Consider the following 19,941-nt stretch of genomic DNA (forward strand, 5'->3'; position numbering starts at 1 on the left):
GTCAAGGGCATGTACCTTGGTTGCGGGCACATCCCCAGTGGGAGGTGTGCAGGAGGCAGCTGATCGATGTTTCTCTCTCATCGATGTTTCTAGCTCTCTATCCCTCTCCCTTCCTCTCTGTAAAATATCAATAAAATATATTTTAAAAAAAAAAGAAATTTCAATCGTTGTCCTGTTGATACTGGCTCTGTTGACTAATGAGTTTGCCGACCACTGCCTTAGGGCATCCCGGACTCAGGCAGTTAGAAATAGTGTGTTCAGGATTTATTAACAAACAGATCGGCAAAAGGGCAAGTTGTCTGGTCCTATCGCCACCCTCCCCCATTAGCACCCACCATGCGCCCGTCACAGTGGTCGGGGTCTGACATGCTAGCGGGTCCTCAGAGCTGCCTGACTCTTGGCTCCAACTCCGTCACCCTCACAACTACTCAGGGACAGGAGACCTCCTGAGGCGGGCAGGGGAGAGGAGGCTCTGCGGGTGCCAGGACCACAGGGTAAGCCACGCCTATTCCTCTGGGGGCGGCCAGTCCTCCTGGGCCAGAGCAGCTCTGCCCTCAGTGTTAGTCTCCGGAGGAGGTCAGCCTCGCCGTGGGAAAGCCCTGAGTGGCGTCGCGGCGTCATGAAGGCATCGCCCTCTCAGCTAAGAGCGCAGCCAGTGGTCTTGGTTGGCAGGGAGGCCCCAGGATGAAAAAGCCTGTGCCGAGTCTTTTCCTTGGCACCCACTGCCACCCCACACGGGACACCCCTCAGTATCTACAGCTGTGAAGTGGGAGGGACAGCAACACACGGCGGGGTACCGAGGAGGAAGACTGCAGGCAAAACACTTCTGTTCATGGAGCATCTTCTCTGCACCATGTCCTCGACGGCGCTGAGGACAGCAGCGACAGCTCACTCCCCAGCCGTCAGTTGTATGAGCTCAGTCATTCCTCTCGATGCAGGTTACCACGATCGTGGGCACTCAGGACCGTCTCTGCACGGTACGTTTCCAGGAACCAACGTGGCTCACAAAGCCCGCGCTTCCCTGTGACGCTGCACCAGCCCGGCAGGGAGCTTGCCCATTAGAGCACTGGTGAAGGCCCTGGGCTCCCGGCTGGCCCCAAGCAAGACGACACCTAAGACAGGTGACCACAGAGTGGCTGCTGCTGCTGCTAGTGCCCCTCCCAGGGCCAGAGCCTCGGACAGGAAGGCGTCCTCTCAGGAAAGGACAAGCCGCTTCTCGCCCTCAAAGCCTTTGGCCTCCTCGGGCTTCATCAAGTTCCCATTTAGGCTGTTGGAGAAAAAGAAGAGTAAAATGCAAATCTGATCACACCTTCCTTTGCTTCAAACCCTTCAATGACTTCCCATTGCTTTTAGGATAAACACCCAACAGGACACACACATCTTTTGTGGTCTAGTTTCCCCGTCCTCCGCCCCTGTGGACCCTCTCCCACACTGTCTGAGCCCTGAGACACTTGGCTCCTTGGCATCACGGTCCTTCCTGCCTCTGAGCTTTTGCACATGCTGTTCCGCCTGCCTGGGACACCTTCCCTCCCACCTCCGCGGACTGACTCCCAGGCATCTCTTATGGCTTACTTTCAGCGCCACTTCCTTAAGGAGACCGTCCCTGGAACCTCACCGGTGTTAGGTTCCCTTCCTAGCTTTCCCCTTTATAGCCCTCACCACGATTTAATTAAATAATTACTTGAATGGCTTTTAAAAATAATGTTTAATGTTTTTATTGATTTCAGAGAGAGGAAGGAAGAGATAGAAGCATCAATGATGAGAGAGAGTCATTGATTGGATGCCTCCTGCACCACCCACACTGGGGATCAAGCCTTCAACCTGGGCATGTGCCCTGACTGGGAATCCGACCTCGACCTCCTGGTTCATGGGTCGCTGCTCAACCACTGAGCCACACCAGCTGGGTGTGAATGATTTTTTTCACTGTGTCACCCTTACTAGATGATAAGCCTATGAGGGCAGGTCCATTTCATTCGCCACTGGATTGTCAGTGCCAACACAGCGCCCGGCACGCAAGCACTTGGTTATTCAACAAACGAATGAAGAGCAGCGCTAGTTCCTGGGGACACAGCGGTGACCAGGACGCAGGCCCTCCCTCACAGTCCGGAGGAGACAGCCACGCAGGGAGCTGTCACATGCAGTGTGGTGACTGCTAGCAACAGAATCCGCAGGAACGGACTGGTTCCAGGGACGGGATCACGGGGTGAGGGTGGCTGGGAATAGATGGCATTGCCCCCCAGGGTACCTGGCACACAGCCAGTGGTGCTGAGTACACTCTGCCATCACCACAAGGGGTGGGCGGGTCTTACCAAATCTCCATGATGCCAGTGTTCTTCTGTAAGGCGTCTGCCAGCTGGGAGACCCCCTTGGCTGTGATCTGGTTCTGGATAAGCCTGAAAGAAGAACCCGTGTCGTCTGTGTCAGGCACACAGTGCCGGATCAGCCCTGACCCCTTCTTCGGGGTGACTAACAGGATGGTGGGGGGGAGACAGGGTCGGGAAGAACTGAATCCTCGTGACTTTTAATCTGGCTAAGATCATCTACATCCAACCCAGCCTTTAAAATGCTTGATTTCTCTATTTTTTATAGCGAGCATCATATATCTGTGTGTTCCCACAGAGACCGTGTAATGGGTGAACATGCATATGTGTGTGTGCCTGGCGCAGTTCCCTGCAGAGCAGCCCAGTCGGAAATGTCTGGAGACCACAACAGGTTCTCAGACGCACACCAGGGAGTAGGCAGGCAGGTCTCCTTCCGGGTGGTGAGCGAAAGACAAGGCAGTTTTTAAAGTTTAAGTAGCAACCAGCTGGCCATTCTCTTCTTTGGGGCAAACAAAGGCTTCAAGAGGGGGCCATGCCCTCCCCGACATGAGAGGGAGAGAGGAGAAACAGTCCTGATGCCACTCGGGGCCCCAGTGGGAAAGCAGTGATAATGGGGCCTCTAGGAGCGACCCCATTACACTGGGCAGCAGCGATCCGAATGAGGCAACGGGTGCAGACCGCTGGGGAGCCCCGGCAGTCCCTGAAATGCTCCCTCCGCACCCCTCTGGGAAATGGGTGCAGCATGAGGCAGTGATGTGTCTGCCTTCATCACGGGCTCACCCCGCACTCCTGGCCATCTGCAGAGTGAGGCTACTACTGACCTTGACCCTGAGACGTCTTGGGCTTTGACCCAAGGAGGCAGTCCTACCTAAGTGTGAAGGGGCCAACCCCTTAAGGAGGCAGCAGATCACAGTGGTTAAACGTTTCTCACACACACTCCCCACTTCCCAGCTACAGGTCCTTGAAGAAATACACAGGCTCTCTGTGCCCCAGTTGCCTGATCTGTAAAATGGGAATAACTAAGAGAATCTTCCTACCCGCAGTGTGTGAGGTTTGAATGGGACGTGTTTGAAGCAGTTCTCGCAATCCGTGCCACGGTGCCCGGGGGAGGGGAGCCCTTGTCGCCATCACTGCGCACGCACACAGGACAGAGGCAGCAGCCTGCAGCTGGGACCCGGGCCCCGCGCAGAAGTGATGACCTTCTAATAAGCATGACTACATGTAACTTGACCTTTTTGCCAAAAGAGCAGAACTAGCCCCTGGCCATGGGCGCAGAGTTCTGCGTTCAGTCCAACTGCGTTCAGCTCAGCTCTGCCGCGTTTAGTGACTTCCTTCACGGCAGCCACCCCTGGCCTTGCTGGGGGCGGGTGAGCTGCTTCCAGCCCAGACTTGGCAAGAGGCCAGCTGTGCTCGGGCTGTGTCTGGCACACGCTCTCCAGGCTGCCTTCACCAGGGCCCGTGGAGCTGAGTTGGCGCAAAGCAGCCCAGACTCCCCCCCCAGGCCTGGCCAGCTCGCTTCCCCCTGGGGGCTGGCCTGGCCTCGGGGAGGGCACGAGAAAAAATCCACAGGCCAGGAAAAATAAAGGAAACCCACCAATCAAACAAAATTATGTAAACGAAGCACAGTCTGGCTGTTTTTACCGAAACTGACACGGCGATCTAAAATTCCTAAGGAAATGCAAGGGACCCAGACAAGAATGGCCAAGACAACCCTGAGGACGAAGAACACAGCCAGAGGACCCCCAATTCCCGAGCTCAAAACGTACCAGACAGTGACACTGACCAATCAGCACAGTGCTGCTGGCACAAGACGGACACGTGCATCAGTGGACTCGAAGAGAAAGCCCAGAAATAACCCAAGAAACGCTATATTGGTGGTCAACTGATTTTCGGCAAAAGTGCCAGGGCCATTGGAAAGGGGAAGATGGTCTTTTCAGCGAGTGGAGCTGGGACAGCCACGGGCAAGAGAACGAAGCTGCACCCTGTCGTCTGGTTCCACACGCAGAAATCAACCCCACGTGGATCACAGACCAAAACGAGAGCAAAACTACAACACTTCAAGGAAAAGCTGGGGGTAACCCTCCGGGACCTGGATCAGAAAACGGCTTCTTAGTAAGATACTTAAAGCACAAGCAGCCAAAGGGGAAAGTAGACAGACTGGACTTCCTCAAAAATTAAAAGCTTCTGTGCTTCAGAGGTCACCATCCAGAAAGTGAAAAACCAGAGCAGCGCCGCGTCTCTTCCCGTTTCCGGCCATCGCAGAAGCGCCCGCGGTCAAAATGAAGCTCAGTCTCTGTGACTTCTGACCGGAGCCAGAACCGTCCGGGGCGTGTCCATGCTCCTTCCCGCATTCGCATCATCCTCTTCCAAGCAGCTGAGGCAGAGGTGCGGAGTTCGACCCACGCCAGTCCGAAAGGGTGATCAAGTTCAGGTGTGTGAGGACACTACAAAGGGCCACAAAGTGGCAGGAAGTCCAGGTTTCCAGGAAGAAATACGTGCTCTCCGTTGGAGGAGTGCGGCGGGAGAGAGCTAACGGTACACCTGTTCACATGGGCATCCCCAGCACGGCCGCCATCACTCCACTAAAGCTGGACAGAGACCACAGAGAGATCCTCAAACAAAAAGCCAAACTGCACCAAGTAGGAAGGGATAAGGGCAAATACAAGGGAGAAACTATTTTGTTTTAAATATATTTTTACTGATTTCAGAGAGGAAGGGAGAGGGAGAGAGAGAGAAACATCAATGATGAGAGAGAATCATTGATCGGCTGCCTCTTGCCCACCCCACACTGGGGATTGAGCTCACAACCCGGGCATGTACCCTTGACCAGAATCGAACCCAGTGCCTTTCAGTCCACAGGCCAACGCTCTATCCACTGAGCCGAACCAGCTAGGGCACAAGGAAGAAACTATTGAGATGATACAGGAATAACCTTATGTACAACTTTCATTAAAAACAAAAATGTGAGAAACCCCACAGAGAGGAAATACTTGCAAATCATATCTATAATAATAAAAGCATAATATGCTAATTAGACCGGATGGCCGAACAGCGGAACCACCGTCCGGACGATCTTCCCGGATGAAGCCGGGGCTGCGAGGGCTGAGCCCCTTGCATGAATTTCGTGCATCAGGCCTCTAGTATCTAATAAATGTCTGGTACCCAGAACATATCAAGAACCCTTACAACTCAGCGATAAAAAAGGCAAGTAATCCAATTTAAAAATGGGTAAAGGATTTAGAGACGTTTCTCCACAGAAGATACACCAACGGCCAACAGCAACATGAAAAGACACCCACCATTGTTAGTCATCAAGGAAACGCAGATCAAAACCACAGTGAGACACCACTTCACACCGACGAGGAGGGCAAGATTCAGAAAGATGGACAATGACAAGGGTTGGAGAGAATCTGGAGAAAGGGGAACCCTCCTGCATTACTGATGGGAATGCAAAGCAGAGCAATGCTTTGGAAAACAGTCTGGCAATTCCTCAAAAGTTAATAGTGATCACGTGACCCGGCAATTCCATTCCTAGGTAGACGCCCAAGAGAAATGAATATGCATGATCACACACAGGCATGTACATGAATGTTCACAGCAGCATTATTCATGATAGTGAAAAGGGAGAAGCAACCCAAATGTCCACCAGCTCACGAATGGACATATAAAATGTGGAATAGCCACACAATGGAAGGTCACCCCTCCATAAAAAGCAGTGAAGTACTGATATGTGCTAGAATGTAGGTGAACCTTGAAAACGTACACTATGAAAGAACAGAGACAAAAGATCACATGCTGTGGTTCATGTCTATGAAATAACCAAAACAGGCGAAGTAGAGTAGTGGTTGCGGGACCAGCGGGGGAGGGGAAGGGCGGGGAATGAGTGTCTAATCATACAGATATTGGGGGTGGGAGGTGGATAGGTAAAACTGTCCTAGAATTAGATAGTAGTGATGATTGCACAACCTTGTGAATATACTAAATATTACAGAGGTGAATTAAAAGGGTGAATTGTATGACATACGCAGTTTAAGTCAAACGTTTTAAAAAGCAGCACCGTGTGGAATTCCACGGTTCTGAGTTACCATAAATGTTTCAGCGTCTGGTTGACCTTCAACATCTCTGCCATGCTCTCTGCCACTTCGTCGTCGAGTTCATTTTGGGTGAGCCTGGAGAGGAAAGGGGGCATTGACTCGGAGAGCCCTATCTGGTGCACATTTCTAAAGGAGTTCTCAGCCTTTCGAAAGGACTCTGGAAATTACCAGAATATTCTCAGCGACGTGTTCCAGTGCAAGGCCTGCGCGAGGCTCTTTCCTCCTCCTGTCGAAATGCCGTTGGAAGCCAGACTAGGAAGGAAGACACGTGAGGGGGATTATTACAGGAGGCTTTGGCTTCCGCAGCCAGAACAGCCAGGAGACTCTGGCTGGTGGCCCGGCTGCCTGGAGGCAGGAAGCCTCGCCGGCAGCCACCCAGGCGCTGCTGCTCCAGGGCACAGGCTCAGAGCATGAGGTCAGGTGGGGACACCGGATAAAGGGGAGACGGGTCACGGTGCAGACTGGAGGCGGAGGCCTGGCCAGCTCTGCTTCAGGGGCTGACATTCTCGCGAGAGATGGCGAAGTCTCCTGTCCTCCTAGAGCAGGGACTGCCACTGTCCCACCGTCTCAGATTCATTCCAGGGGCAGGAAGAACACGAGCAGCGGGGGGCACCGAGGCTCTGAGGTTTGGCCAGAAGGACAAGGCGTCCCCTCTGTCCCAGCACCCGCCTTGAGAATGAGGAAGGGCAGGAACCCGCTGCCCAGTGTCCCTCTCAGTGTATCTGGACTTAAGAATTCCTCCCACCCCCACGGGGCATGGGGACATGGCCGAGGGGCTGGCAGTGTCCTGTGCTTCGACCTGGGGGGTGGTTATATGGGTGGGCGCCTGTGTCAAATCACCAGGCTGAACACAGAGCCGTGGACTTTACTCATTTAATGTAATGTCTCCTATATGTCCATAGAAACATTTAAAAAGAAACACACACACACCCACACACATACACACACACACACACACACACACACACACACACACACACACACACATACACACACACATACCTCTCTCATTAGGAAAGCCAGCCGCCCTCTTCCCTTTGGCTCCTTCCCTGCTACCCCAGGGACACACGAGTGACAGGCTGGCCCCTGGAGCCCACAGGTGTCAGACAGCAGTTACCTGAGGTTGGTCAAGCTGGGGTGGTTCCTCAGAGCCTCTGCGAAGGCCTTTGCTCCTTCATCGCCGATTTGATTGCCCCACATCCTGAGGGCAGAGGCAAGACAGTGGAAGGGAGCTCCTGCTCCCCCTGGCCTGCTGGTGGGGCCACAGTGGGGCTGTCCACTTGCAGGCGGGCGTTGCTGCTCCATCCCTGGAGCTGTGGCCTGGAGGCAATTCCTACGCCAGCCCCTAGTGAGCTGTCATCCCTAGTGAGCTGTCATCCCCCTAGTGAGCTGTCATCCCTAGTGAGCTGTCATCCCTAGTAAGCTGTCATCCCCCTAGTGAGCTGTCATCCCTAGTAAGCTGTCAGCCCCTAGTGATCTATCAGCCCCTAGTGAGCTGTCAGCCCCGTAGTGAGCTGTCAGCCCCTAGTGAGCTGTCAGCCCGTAGTGAGCTGTCAGCCCCTAGTGAGCTGTCATCCCTAGTGAGCTGTCATCCCTAGTAAGCTGTCAGCCCCTAGTGATCTATCAGCCCCTAGTGATCTATCAGCCCCTAGTGAGCTGTCATCCCTAGTAAGCTGTCAGCCCCTAGTGATCTATCAGCCCCTAGTGATCTATCAGCCCCTAGTGAGCTGTCATCCCTAGTAAGCTGTCAGCCCCTAGTGATCTATCAGCCCCGTAGTGAGCTGTCAGCCCGTAGTGAGCTGTCAGCCCCTAGTGAGCTGTCATCCCTAGTGAGCTGTCAGCCCCTAGTGAGCTATCAGCCCCTAGTGAGCTGTCATCCCCTAGTGATCTATCAGCCCCTAGTGAGCTGTCAGCCCCTAGTGAGCTATCAGCCCCTAGTGAGCTGTCAGCCCCTAGTGAGCTGTCATCCCCTAGTGAGCTGTCATCCCTAGTGAGCTGTCATCCCTAGTGAGCTGTCAGCCCCTAGTGAGCTGTCAGCCCCTAGTGAGCTGTCAGCCCCTAGTGAGCTGTCAGGCCCTAGTGATCTATCAGCCCCTAGTGAGCTGTCAGCCCCTAGTGAGCTGTCAGCCCCTAGTGATCTATCAGCCCCTAGTGAGCTGTCAGCCCCGTAGTGAGCTGTCAGCCCCTAGTGAGCTGTCAGCCCGTAGTGAGCTGTCAGCCCCTAGTGAGCTGTCATCCCTAGTGAGCTGTCATCCCTAGTAAGCTGTCAGCCCCTAGTGATCTATCAGCCCCTAGTGATCTATCAGCCCCTAGTGAGCTGTCATCCCTAGTAAGCTGTCAGCCCCTAGTGATCTATCAGCCCCTAGTGATCTATCAGCCCCTAGTGAGCTGTCATCCCTAGTAAGCTGTCAGCCCCTAGTGATCTATCAGCCCCGTAGTGAGCTGTCAGCCCGTAGTGAGCTGTCAGCCCCTAGTGAGCTGTCATCCCTAGTGAGCTGTCAGCCCCTAGTGAGCTATCAGCCCCTAGTGAGCTGTCATCCCCTAGTGATCTATCAGCCCCTAGTGAGCTGTCATCCCTAGTGAGCTGTCAGCCCCTAGTGAGCTATCAGCCCCTAGTGAGCTGTCAGCCCCTAGTGAGCTGTCATCCCCTAGTGAGCTGTCATCCCTAGTGAGCTGTCATCCCTAGTGAGCTATCAGCCCCTAGTGAGCTATCAGCCCCTAGTGAGCTGTCAGCCCCTAGTGAGCTGTCATCCCTAGTGAGCTGTCAGCCCGTAGTGAGCTGTCAGCCCCTAGTGAGCTGTCAGCCCCTAGTGAGCTGTCATCCCTAGTGAGCTGTCAGGCCCTAGTGAGCTGTCAGGCCCTAGTGAGCTGTCATCCCTAGTGAGCTGTCAGCCCCTAGTGAGCTGTCAGCCCCTAGTGAGCTGTCAGCCCCTAGTGAGCTGTCAGCCCCTAGTGACCTATCAGCCCCTAGTGAGCTGTCAGCCCTAGTGACCTATCAGCCCTGTAAAGAGCTGCTTGGGGTTTCAGAGTCAAAGGGACACGTGAGGATAAAGAGCATTTCCCGGGCAGAAGCCAGTGGGGCCCTGAGGGCCCCGTGAAAGCTCCTGTGCCTCCCCACGGCTTGCCCAGCGGCCCTGTTGGTGTATTAGGAACAAGAAGACCAGCAGGTGCTCACGGACAGACCAGGCTGTGTTACGCACACACGCGTGCAGTTGTCTCTACTCACCCGATGTCCAAGATAGATTTGCTGTTCTTCACAGCCAGGGCGAGACACTTTCCTCCCTCGCTGGTTATTTGGTTTTTCCCCAGTCTGCAGAGAGAGAGTTGAGCCCGCGTCAGCCTCCTGCTGGGAGGGGACTCAGTTACCCTCATCCCAGCACAGAGCCCCTCTGGTCCCTCTTGGGGGTGTGGCCTTTCTCTGGGACCCACAGCAGCTATGCCCCACACTCCCACTCGGAAGGACCCAAAAGCCAGAGGAGACCCGTCAGGATTCCTCTCCAGATGATGGTAACAATCTGCAAGAGCTCAGCGACCGGAGCGGTCCCTGGGGTTCTTTAAGTGACCTCTGAGCATCACTCATTTCCATCAGCAGAGTAAGGAGGTGCTGCTGCAGCCAGAAATGGCCAAGGTGAATGTCCCATCACCAGGCCTCCTCCAAGCCTGCTGCTCTGTCACCGGGTAAGGCAAGCTCCCCCTTGCAGCTAGATGGGTGCTACGGTCTGAATGTGTGTGTCCTCCCGAAAGTCATGTTCCACAAGCCCCACCCCGGGGTGATGGCATTAGGTGGGGCCTCTGGGAGGTGCTTAGGTCATGAGGATGGAGCCCTCAGGATTGGGGTTAGTGGCTTATAAAAGAGGCCCCTCTCCCCCTTTTCCACCAGGTGAGGACATAGCGAGGCCCCATCTATGGACCAGGAATCGGGCCCTCACCAGACACGTAATCTGCCACCACTTTGGTCTTGGACTCCCCAGCCTCCAGAACTGTAAGAAATGAATTTCAGGTGTTTATAAGCAGCCTAGCTTATGGTATTTTGTAACAGAAGCCTGAAGGCTAGGCTGGTGTGGTTCAGGGATTGAGCATCAACCAGGAGGTCACGGTTCGATTCCCGGTCAGGGCACATGTCCGGGTTGTGGGCTCGATCCCCGATGTGGGGCATGCAGGAGGCAGACAATCAATGATTCTCTCTCATCACTGATGTCTCCATCTTTCTCCCTCTCCCTTCCTCTCTGAAATCAATTTAAAAAATATATAGATAGATAGATAAATAGATATAGATATATATAGGTAGATATGTAGATATAGATAGATATAGATATAGAGAGATGTAAACATATAGATATAGATACTTATAAAAAAGCCTGAAGAGCCCTAACCGGTTTGGCTCTGTGGATAGAGCACCGGCCTGAGGACTGAAAGGTCCCAGGTTCGATTCCGGTCAAGGGCATATGCCTTGGTTGCAGGCACGTCCCCAGTAGGGGGTGGGCAGGAGGCAGCTGATTGATGTTTCTAACTCTCTATCCCTCTCCCTTCCACTCTGTAAAAAATCAATAAAATATATTAAAAAAAAAAAAAGCCCAGAGGGAAAAGGACCTCCAAAAAGGGTGATAGCTGCGGCCTTTCTTCCTGTCATTAATTAATGTCATTAATTAAAATGCCAAGCTTTCCAGCCACCAATGGCAGGAGGTCCCTCCAAACTCCGAGCCTCACCCACAGTTAATAAATCCTGCACGTGGCCAGTTCACCTTCCACACAGGTCTCCTAATTCACCAGTAAGGCCCCCGGGCAAGCAGAAGAAGGCTTTAGGGTGAGAATCTCCACGGTGACATTTATTTGTTTGAATGGAGAGCCTGCCACGCCCGCCCCACTTACTTAAGGTGTGTGAGGCCTTTGCACTCATCCAGGATTCTGGCGACGTACCCGGCTCCGACATCAGTGATCTGGTTGTTGTATAAGCTTCGAGAGAAAGCACAGTCAGAGAACGTGGTGAGTCCCGATGTCACCTTAATGAGCCCAGTTTTAAAAACTGAGTATGTGCCGTCTGGGTTGAAAGAAGAAAGAAAGGGCACGTGGGGACCCGAGTGTGGGGCTCTGGGGCTTCACAGGCTGGGTTCAGAGCCACTCTGCCACGTTCCTGCTTTATGACCTGCGCAAGTTCCTTAACGCCCCTGTGCCTCGGTTTCTCCGTCTGTAATACTGGGGTGAGAAGGATAGCTCCCCGACAGGGTTGTCATAAGAATTGTGTGAGATCATTCCAAGCCCTCGCACGTCATGTAAGTGCTCAATGAATGACAGGTGGTGGGCATTTTTAGATGAAGATGCTGATGAGCATCTTAACGGGGGAAGTTTCTGAGAACTGGACCTCCTCAGTGTCTGCCTTTTAGTCATTTTGCCACTTGATACCAATTCAACAAATCGCCCCAAGAAGTGGGAAGTGGGAACTGTCCGAGAAGCACAGAGCTCTGAGCTGAATGGAGCCTCGAGTCTGTGCTCCCATGTCCTCGCTTCTCAGCTTAGGGAACCGAGGCCCAAAGAAGCTGATCGGCAACAACAGCGGCCGTGGGGCTGGCTGTGTGGGCCCACAGTCTCTTATCTCAAGCTCCAAAATTCCAGACTCCGAAAAGCCAGTTTTTCATCACCACTTTGGCAATGATAGGGAGCTGCTTATGGTCCGCATCCCAACTGGCTTAGTCATACGTTTGGCTGCAGAAATATGAAAGTATTTAAAAAGGGGGTCCCGCCCTAGACAACACTGACCATGTCACCACTACTCCGCATGTGCACTGGATTCTGGCCCCCAGGGTTCTGGCCGAGGGATCATGCGCCCAGAGCAGTGAAGTCTGATGAACAAACAGTATTCTACTGTTTAGAAAACGAGCCCTAGCTACCTTCTCATTGCATCCCCCGGCCACCACTCGTAAGGCCACTTGCCTATATGACTAGGATCCCAATGATACAAGCGAGGAGGCTGAGGCCCAGCGTGATTTCCCGACTTGCTCCAAGAGTGGGCTGCTGGCTGGACCCAAAGCAGAACCAGGACTCCTGGTCCCCCATCCAGTGCTCTTCCTGTGCCCTTGGCCATCAGTCCCAACCATCTGATTACTCACGGGAATGGCAATCTCCTGCTGCTCTGTATTTTTACTGCGTAGCCAGGGTTCTGGAGAAATACATACCCTAAAAACGTCAGAATTTTGTACTTGGTCAGCTCTTCATAGAGCACCTTGACCCCACTGTCAGTGACCTGGTTCACGCTGAGTCTGAAACAAAACAGTAGACAAAGTTACACATCTGAGCAGCTGCTCACTAGGAGAGAGCATTCACTCCACCGGGATGCAGAAGCCTCCAGGTCCTGGCCTTTTCCAGCCGTAAGTGCCCCGTTAGAGGACGGCCGGAACAGTCAGCCACACAGCCCCCAAAGCGCCTGGTCATCGTGGGGCCGACAGAGCCACCCAGAGCCAGCCCATCGGTGAGGCTGCAGCTCAGCCCTGATTCAACTCAAGGACAACAGGGAACACAGGAAGGCCACGTGCGGACAGCCACCTCTGATATCCTGCGTTTGGGGGCAGCCTCGTGAGAAGGAGCCAATATGTAAACAAATGGTTGCAGCTGTGTTCCAATAACACTTCACCTACAAACACAAGCCAAACTGGGCCACAAGTTGACCTTTTTAATAAGTAAAAGGCTGAGGAGATAAAAGCTTGATTTCTAGGCCTCATCCAAATGACCAGATCAGACACTCTGGGCCTCTCCCCCAATGGTACCCACCTTGGTGCTGGGGCACTGTGTGTACCCACATGCATTGCCATCCCCATATCTATGCTTTCTTAGAAACATACCCCCATTTTTTTTTCAGCTGGGCACATGTGATCAAGTTATGCCCAATGAAATCTAAGCAGAAGACTCATTAGCAATAGCCGAGGAGACTTCTTCAAACAGTGAGGTGTATCCTTCTTTGCCCTTCCTTCTTCCTGGTGGCTAGGATGTTGATGGAATGGCTGGAGCTTATGCAGCCATCTTGGGCCAGGAGGTGGGAGTCAGGTAGTGAGGGGGCATGTAGTGAGGGGGCAGCGTAGCAGGCAGAAGAGCCTGGGCTCAAATCCCCTAGGCTCTCCAGAAATGCATGAGCCAAGTAAAGGAGAACTACCCCGCCCCCCCAGGAGAGATTTACAAGGTGTATACAGGAAATGCTATTAGAAGAAAGCAGGCTGGCCTCTCTTTTCTATATATAGAAAAGCCTAAGCGACTGAATGATCAAACGACCGGTCGTTATGACGCGCACTCACCACCAGGAGAAGACGCTCAATGCAGGAGCTGCCCCCTGGTGGTCAGTGCGCTTCCACAGCCAACCTCCCCTTGGCTGGCCTGCCCCGATTGGTCCGCTAGCCGGCCAGGCCAAGGGACACCACCAGTGCACGAATTCGTGCACAAGCCTCTAGTCTTTAAATAATCAAACAGGAAGCTAATCAAGAGTCAACAATAAGAGACATTGTTTTTTACTGAGATCCCTGGAAGCTCAGGGCTGCTGGCTTTGATCATGGGAAGCAACTAATGCTAACTAGCAAAAACTCTGTCTTTTATTTGTTTATTGTTTTTGAATTTATTGGGGTGTGTTAAGAGGATTAAATTAGGTAACATTTGTAATGACTTCACCCACTCTCAATAAATGCTGATTGATCTTACAGTTGACCTTTGAACAACATGGGTTTGAACTGTGCGGGTCCCCTTATATGTGGATTGTTTTCAATAAATATATTGAAAAAATTGGCGGCATTTATGAAAATTTTAAAAACTCACAAACATTATAGCCTAGAATAATTGAAAAACTTAAGAGAAAGCTATATCATGAATGCATAAAATATATGTATTTTCCTTATGGCTTTAATAACATTTTCTTTTCTCTAGCTTACTTTAAGAATACAGTGTATAATACATGTAACATACACTACATGTACAGGGGTGGGCAAAAGTAGGTTTACCGTTCATATGGAAAATAATACAACAATTAATAAATAACAATACAATTATAAACTGTGTTTTGCATATTCACTACTGTAAACCTACTTCTGCCACATACTGTATTTATCAATTGTTTATGTTCTCGGTGAGGCTGCCAGGCAATAGTAGGCTATTAGTAGGTAAGTGTTTGGGGAGTCAAAAGTTATATGTGGATTTTTGGCTGCAGGGGGTCAGCATCCCTAAGCCCTGCGTTGTTCAAGGGTCATCTGTACTGCAGTTGCTAGGATACAAGCATCTCCTTTTCCAGATGAGGACACTGAGGCTCGAGAGAATAAGCAACTTGTTCAAGGACACCCAGTAGTTGTGGGTCTGCCTGACTTCAAAGCTTTGTTCCTTGACCAGTGTCACCCCAATCAATTTAATAAATAATAATAATAATAATAATAATAGCTTTGTTCCTTGACCAATGTCACCCCAATCAATTTAATAAATAATAATAATAATAACAAAAGCTTTGTTCCTTGACCAATGTCACCCCAATCAATTTAATAAATAATAGTAATAATAATAATAATAATAATAATAGCTTTGTTCCTTGACCAGTGTCACCCCAATCAATTTAATAATAATAATAATAATAATAATAGCTTTGTTCCTTGACCAATGTCACCCCAATCAATTTAATAATAATAATAATAATAATAATAATAATAAAAGCTTTGTTCCTTGACAAATGTCACCCCAATCAATTTAATAAATAATAATAATAATAATAAAAGCTTTGTTCCTTGCTCTCAGCCACCCTGAGATGGAGAAGGTCTGGAAGTTCCAAGACCAGTGGTGGTGATTCGCAGGGTAATCCAGGAGACCCCACTCCGTGACGCTAGTCCTGGTGTCGCCGGCCCGGCCCACCCCGGCCCGCCAGAGCTCCCGGTGCCCGGCGGCCTCACCTGATGACCGTGAGGCAGCTGAAGCAGGGCCGCAGTTCCCGCACGCCGTAGTCATTGAGATTGTTGTTGTCCAGGTCGAGGGCCAGCTGCTTGCGGAAGTGGTGCAGGACGAAGGACAGGGCGCTGCAGTCGGCCGAGCAGGCGTTGCAGTAGGTCAGCTTGAGGTAGTTGGCGCAGATGCCCTTGGCTGCCAGCTGCCCCACCTTCTCGCTCTGCGTCTCGTAGATGCAGCGCAGCATCCAGATGAAGGTGGGCATGGCCTGCACCTGGTTGTAGCCCCCAGACCGCGTGCGGGGCAGGTTCCTCAGGTGGGTCCGCAGGCTGGCGAACAGGTGCGCCCACAGGGCCTTGCGCTTCCTCCGCAGGGCCGCGGCCGGCACCAGGTGGCGCAGGAGTTTCTGCTTGGCTTTGGACAGCAGCCCGCACAGGAAGAGGTTGGTGAACTGGAAGTGGTCCTTGTTCCTGAAGGGGTCGTCCCCCGCCGGGCCGCGGGCCCCCAGGCACTGGAAGGGGAGGAAGCGGGGCGAGCAGGCCACCGCTGCTGCCTCCTCGGGGGGCACCCACTCCTGGAAGAACCTGAGCAGCGCCCGCGTGCCCACCTTGGCGTCCACCACGAGGGAGAAGGCGGTGAAGAAGGCCTGGAGGGTGGTGTGGAAAAACTCATAGGACCGCTGGTCCTCTCCGAGGCCGGGCTCGGGCACGGCCCGCAGAAAGCCCAGCTGCAGGTCAGCCTCCCGCATGGCGGAGGCCTGGACCTCCTCCGGGCTGAAGACAAACCGGTCCCTCTCCATGCCCCAGTGCGCCAGCTGCCCCAGCGCGCGCAGGGTGGCCCGGCCGGCGCGGAGGGCCTCCGTCTGGCTCTGCGTGTTCCTCTGCACCAGGCTGGTGGGCTGTGTCCTGTTCAGGTGGACCTCGGTGACCAGCAGGAACACGTCGGTCAGGGTCACCGTGCAGTCGGGCAGCTCGGGGGCGCTGTCGCAGGCGCCGTGGAAATGCTGGAAGCAGCGGAAGATGATCCAGCAGAAGAGGGGCACGGCGCACAGGCTGCAGAGGTTGGGGCTGGCCTCCAGCTGGTCCAGCAGGCGGTCCTGCGTGGCCCGGTCGGGGAACATCCTCCTGGCGTAGGCCCGCAGGTGGCTGCGGGAGAAGCCCCGCAGGAGCACCTTCTTCCGAAGGAGCTGGCGCGGGATCTCGATGCCCGTGCGGGCCGTGAGCAGCTTGGTGGCCCCCTTGAGCAGCACCCCGCTGAGCAGGTTGGCCAGCAGGACCAGGGGGTGGGCCGGCTCCCAGGGCGACGAGGTGTCGGGCACGCGGCTCAGGTCGAAGTCCGAGTGGAGCTCGTCCAGGCCGTCGAAGGTGAAGAGGGCGGCGTGGGGGAAGCGCAGCAGAAAGGCGAACACCTCCTCGGGGTCCTGCTCCGGGTAGCAGCAGTGCTTGAAGAGCAGGTCCTGCAGACTCAGCGTGGCGTCCTCCCTGAAGCAGCTGAACATGCGGCAGCGGAAGTGGAAGGAGAACTTGAGCCGCGCGTCCAGCTGGCCGGCGGCCCAGAGGCTCTGCAGCCGCTGCAGCAGCATGGACTTTCCCGCGCCCGCGTCGCCCGAGACGAAGATGGTCTCGCCCTGCTCGTTGAGGACGCCCGTGGAGTGGTCCAGGAGGCGGGCCAGGCTGCCCAGGCTGCCCAGGCTCTCGTTGCTGAAGCCGACCAGCTCCATGATGGTGTCCGTGTACACCTCCTCCAGCAGCACCTCCTCCTTCTGCGAGTAGCACAGGATGAACTTGGAGTCGCGGCCCAGCTGGTGTCGCAGCTTCTGGATGTACCTGCTCACTGGAGGGGGGTGGGGGTTGGATGGGGTACCCGCATCCGGGGGTGGGGGTGGGGGTGGTGAGGGAGCCCAGGAGAGGTGGAGGCAGAGAGAGAGAGAGAGAAGCAGAGACCAAGCAATCAACCAGGGAGGCTGCAGGAGAAACAAGCACACGGATAACCCCACAGCCTGGACCCTGAGGCCAAGGGCAAGGATGCCTCAAATGCAGGCCCTGAAGACACTCGAGGAGCCAGAGCTCCAGGATCTGCAGGTCGTCGGCCCCGGCGGCTCTGCCTGACCTCAGACTTAGCCAGCCAGCGGGTGACGGCTTCAACTGGGCCCAGAGTCTGGGGCAGGCTCCCCGGTCCTCTGCACAAGTGATCATTACAACTCCAGCTGAAAACTGAAGCTCCCTCACATTCCAGGGCCAGGCCCCGGGGCCCTGCCGCCCCACCCATCCCCAGGGCCCTGTTCAACTAGCTGGAGCCAGACCCCATCGAAACCCATATGTTGAGAAATCGCCCTGACCTTCCTATGGCTTATTGTGCTGCTCTGGAAGCAACACGCAGTCTCACAAAATCACATGCCAAGACTTTCGGTGATGAAATGAGCACTGGATGTTACTCTGGATTACAAAGGAGCTGCGTCTCCTCTGAATCACCCCCAGTGAGTACACGAAGATGAAACCAGCCTTCTTACCCTAGGAAGGGCACGCCAGCCCTGTTCCCAGAGGAGACCTGGGCAGCACTGATGTTTAGCATGTGCCCCAGGGTGACCCCTCTGCCTGCCCCAGGGGCGTAGACGCAGTGACATGCTTACACGGGCGCCACGCTCTCAGCAAACCAGAGCTCGGAAATGGGGCTCACACCAGAAGGGAGGTGTCCTTCCCCACACTCCAAGGTGTCCCAGGCCCTGGCATCCAGCACACTGCCCTGGCACATGAACACCTGTTGCCTAAGGGGGTGCCACGGTGCTTTGCAAATAAGGACTGGCAGTCAGGGGTGACAAAAGAATACGTTGCCTAGAATCACACCTGGAAAGATTTTTTAAAAGGGAAAAAAAATGCAACCTTGAACTTGTGCAGCTGAGAATAGGAAGTGAGCAAGAGGTCAGAACAGAGGCATTCCCACACTTCCCCGGGCCCCTACACAGAGCAGACCAGCTGCATGTGGTCTCTCCCATGACAGCCCCCTGGGCTGCACGTGGGCGACAGGGACAGCTCTCCTTTGCTATAATGAGCACAGCACCTGGGCAGGAAGGCAGGGCTGGCCGTGGTGGACCCGCTTCGTGTCCTCTTGAGCCTACTCCCTACAGACTTTCCAAACCCGGGGCTGTGTGCTTGGTGTCTGCAGTCCACACCCACCGCCCGCCACACACACACACCCTGCCCCAGCTGACTCATACCTGGATCAGTGTTGACAACAGTTTTGCTCTGAATGAGCTGGGAAGGGGAGAAGCCGATCTCCAACAGCCAGGGCCTGAGGTCCACGTAAGCATCTGCGAGCCTCTGGAGCACGTAGAGGAGGAACTCGGACACCTCCTCGCCCTTGCTCTGCACCAGGTCCAGAATTTTGCGGACCTGGTGGCGGCACAAGCATGCGGGCGTGAGCGTGGCACTAGGGGTGCGCTCCCATGGGAAAGGCCCACACCACAGGGCCCACAGCTCTTACTGCAGCCTGCGGCTTGACCAGCCAGCCAGCCAGCCAGCGGAGATGCTATGCGTCGAAGGCCTAGACTAGAATCTGTGGACTGGGCCACCTTAGCTGGAAAGAAAGCCACACTGCTCTACAAAACCAGGAGGCTCCCGTGGGCCTAAAAGTAAGGTTAGACTCACAGCTAGAGCTGCACCCACCTCTGGAATGTGCTCGGTGTCTCCTTTTCTCTCTTAAACTAACCCTACTGCTCTCTAGGAATGATTCTCAGGGGAGAAAGTCACCCCTTTGGCATATGTGGGCACCGGGCCACCCAGCAAGGGGACAGCAGACCCCCATGTAAGTTATACCGTGAGAAAGGCTTTTTGTTATTAAAAACGAAGGGAGGAAATTACAAGAGTGAGCTACTGTGCTTTCCCAGAAACCCTTCAGGTCTCTTCTGAGTGCAGCAGGATCACGTGGCACACAGGTCTGTCACTCTCCAAGCAGGGAGGAGTGTGGGTCTTGCCAATTTTATCTTTCAGATGACACAAGGCTGGGGTGGAACGAAGGCTGTTCAGACCTCCCACAGTGGCATGGGGAGAATTCTTCATTGTGGACCCGGCTTCGAATGCAGTCATTCCCGGACCGGAGGGCCATGCTCAGAGTCTTAGCAGTGAGCAGCTCCCCAGCGTTTAAAGGGGTCCTCAAACTTTTTAAACAGGGGGCCAGTTCACTGTCCCTCAGACCGCTGGAGGGCCGGACTATAGTTTTTAAAAAAAAACTACGAACAAATTCCTATGCGCACTGCGGGCCCGGGACGAGTCGGCTGCTAAGCAGGCCAGGCAGCGGCACCCGGGGGGCCAGATAAATGTCCTGGGCAGGCCGCATGTGGCCTGTGGGCCATAGTTTGAGGATGCCTGGTTTAAAGGCTCTGATCAGGGGTGGGGAACGTCCCACCCACAGGCCGTATGAGGCCCACGAAATCATTTGGTCTGGCCCTGCCAAGGCAGTAGGGGTGAGTTAATTAAATGTTTGACCAAAGAGAGCAGGCTGATTTTTAAGTTGATAATTCTGTATTATCAGCCAGCGAATGATGCTCTAACTATCCACGTGGCCCTTGGCAGAAAAGAGGTTCCCCACCCCTGCACCGCCCCAGCTGGTGCTTTACGCTTGTTCTCTCTCTCCCT

General features: G+C 53.9%; 1 protein-coding gene across 1 annotated transcript in view; it reads right to left on the reverse strand.

Annotated features, from left to right (window-relative positions):
• Positions 1 to 251: 251 nt before the first annotated feature.
• Positions 252 to 19,941, reverse strand: part of NOD1 (nucleotide binding oligomerization domain containing 1) — a 31,676-nt gene continuing 11,986 nt past the window's right edge. Inside the window, exons 3-12 of the mRNA XM_080664567.1 lie at positions 18,525 to 18,699; positions 15,319 to 17,143; positions 12,586 to 12,669; positions 11,285 to 11,368; positions 9,642 to 9,725; positions 7,533 to 7,616; positions 6,584 to 6,667; positions 6,407 to 6,490; positions 2,310 to 2,393; positions 252 to 1,267 (exon numbers count right to left, since the gene is read on the reverse strand). Of these exons, the coding sequence (XP_080520693.1) occupies positions 1,195 to 1,267; positions 2,310 to 2,393; positions 6,407 to 6,490; positions 6,584 to 6,667; positions 7,533 to 7,616; positions 9,642 to 9,725; positions 11,285 to 11,368; positions 12,586 to 12,669; positions 15,319 to 17,143; positions 18,525 to 18,699 (2,661 nt within the window). The 3' untranslated portion in view covers positions 252 to 1,194. The remainder of the gene's footprint in view (positions 1,268 to 2,309; positions 2,394 to 6,406; positions 6,491 to 6,583; positions 6,668 to 7,532; positions 7,617 to 9,641; positions 9,726 to 11,284; positions 11,369 to 12,585; positions 12,670 to 15,318; positions 17,144 to 18,524; positions 18,700 to 19,941) is intronic.

This window comes from Plecotus auritus, assembly GCF_963455305.1.
Source record: "Plecotus auritus genome assembly, chromosome: 4".
Taxonomy (NCBI): Eukaryota; Metazoa; Chordata; class Mammalia; order Chiroptera; family Vespertilionidae; genus Plecotus; species Plecotus auritus.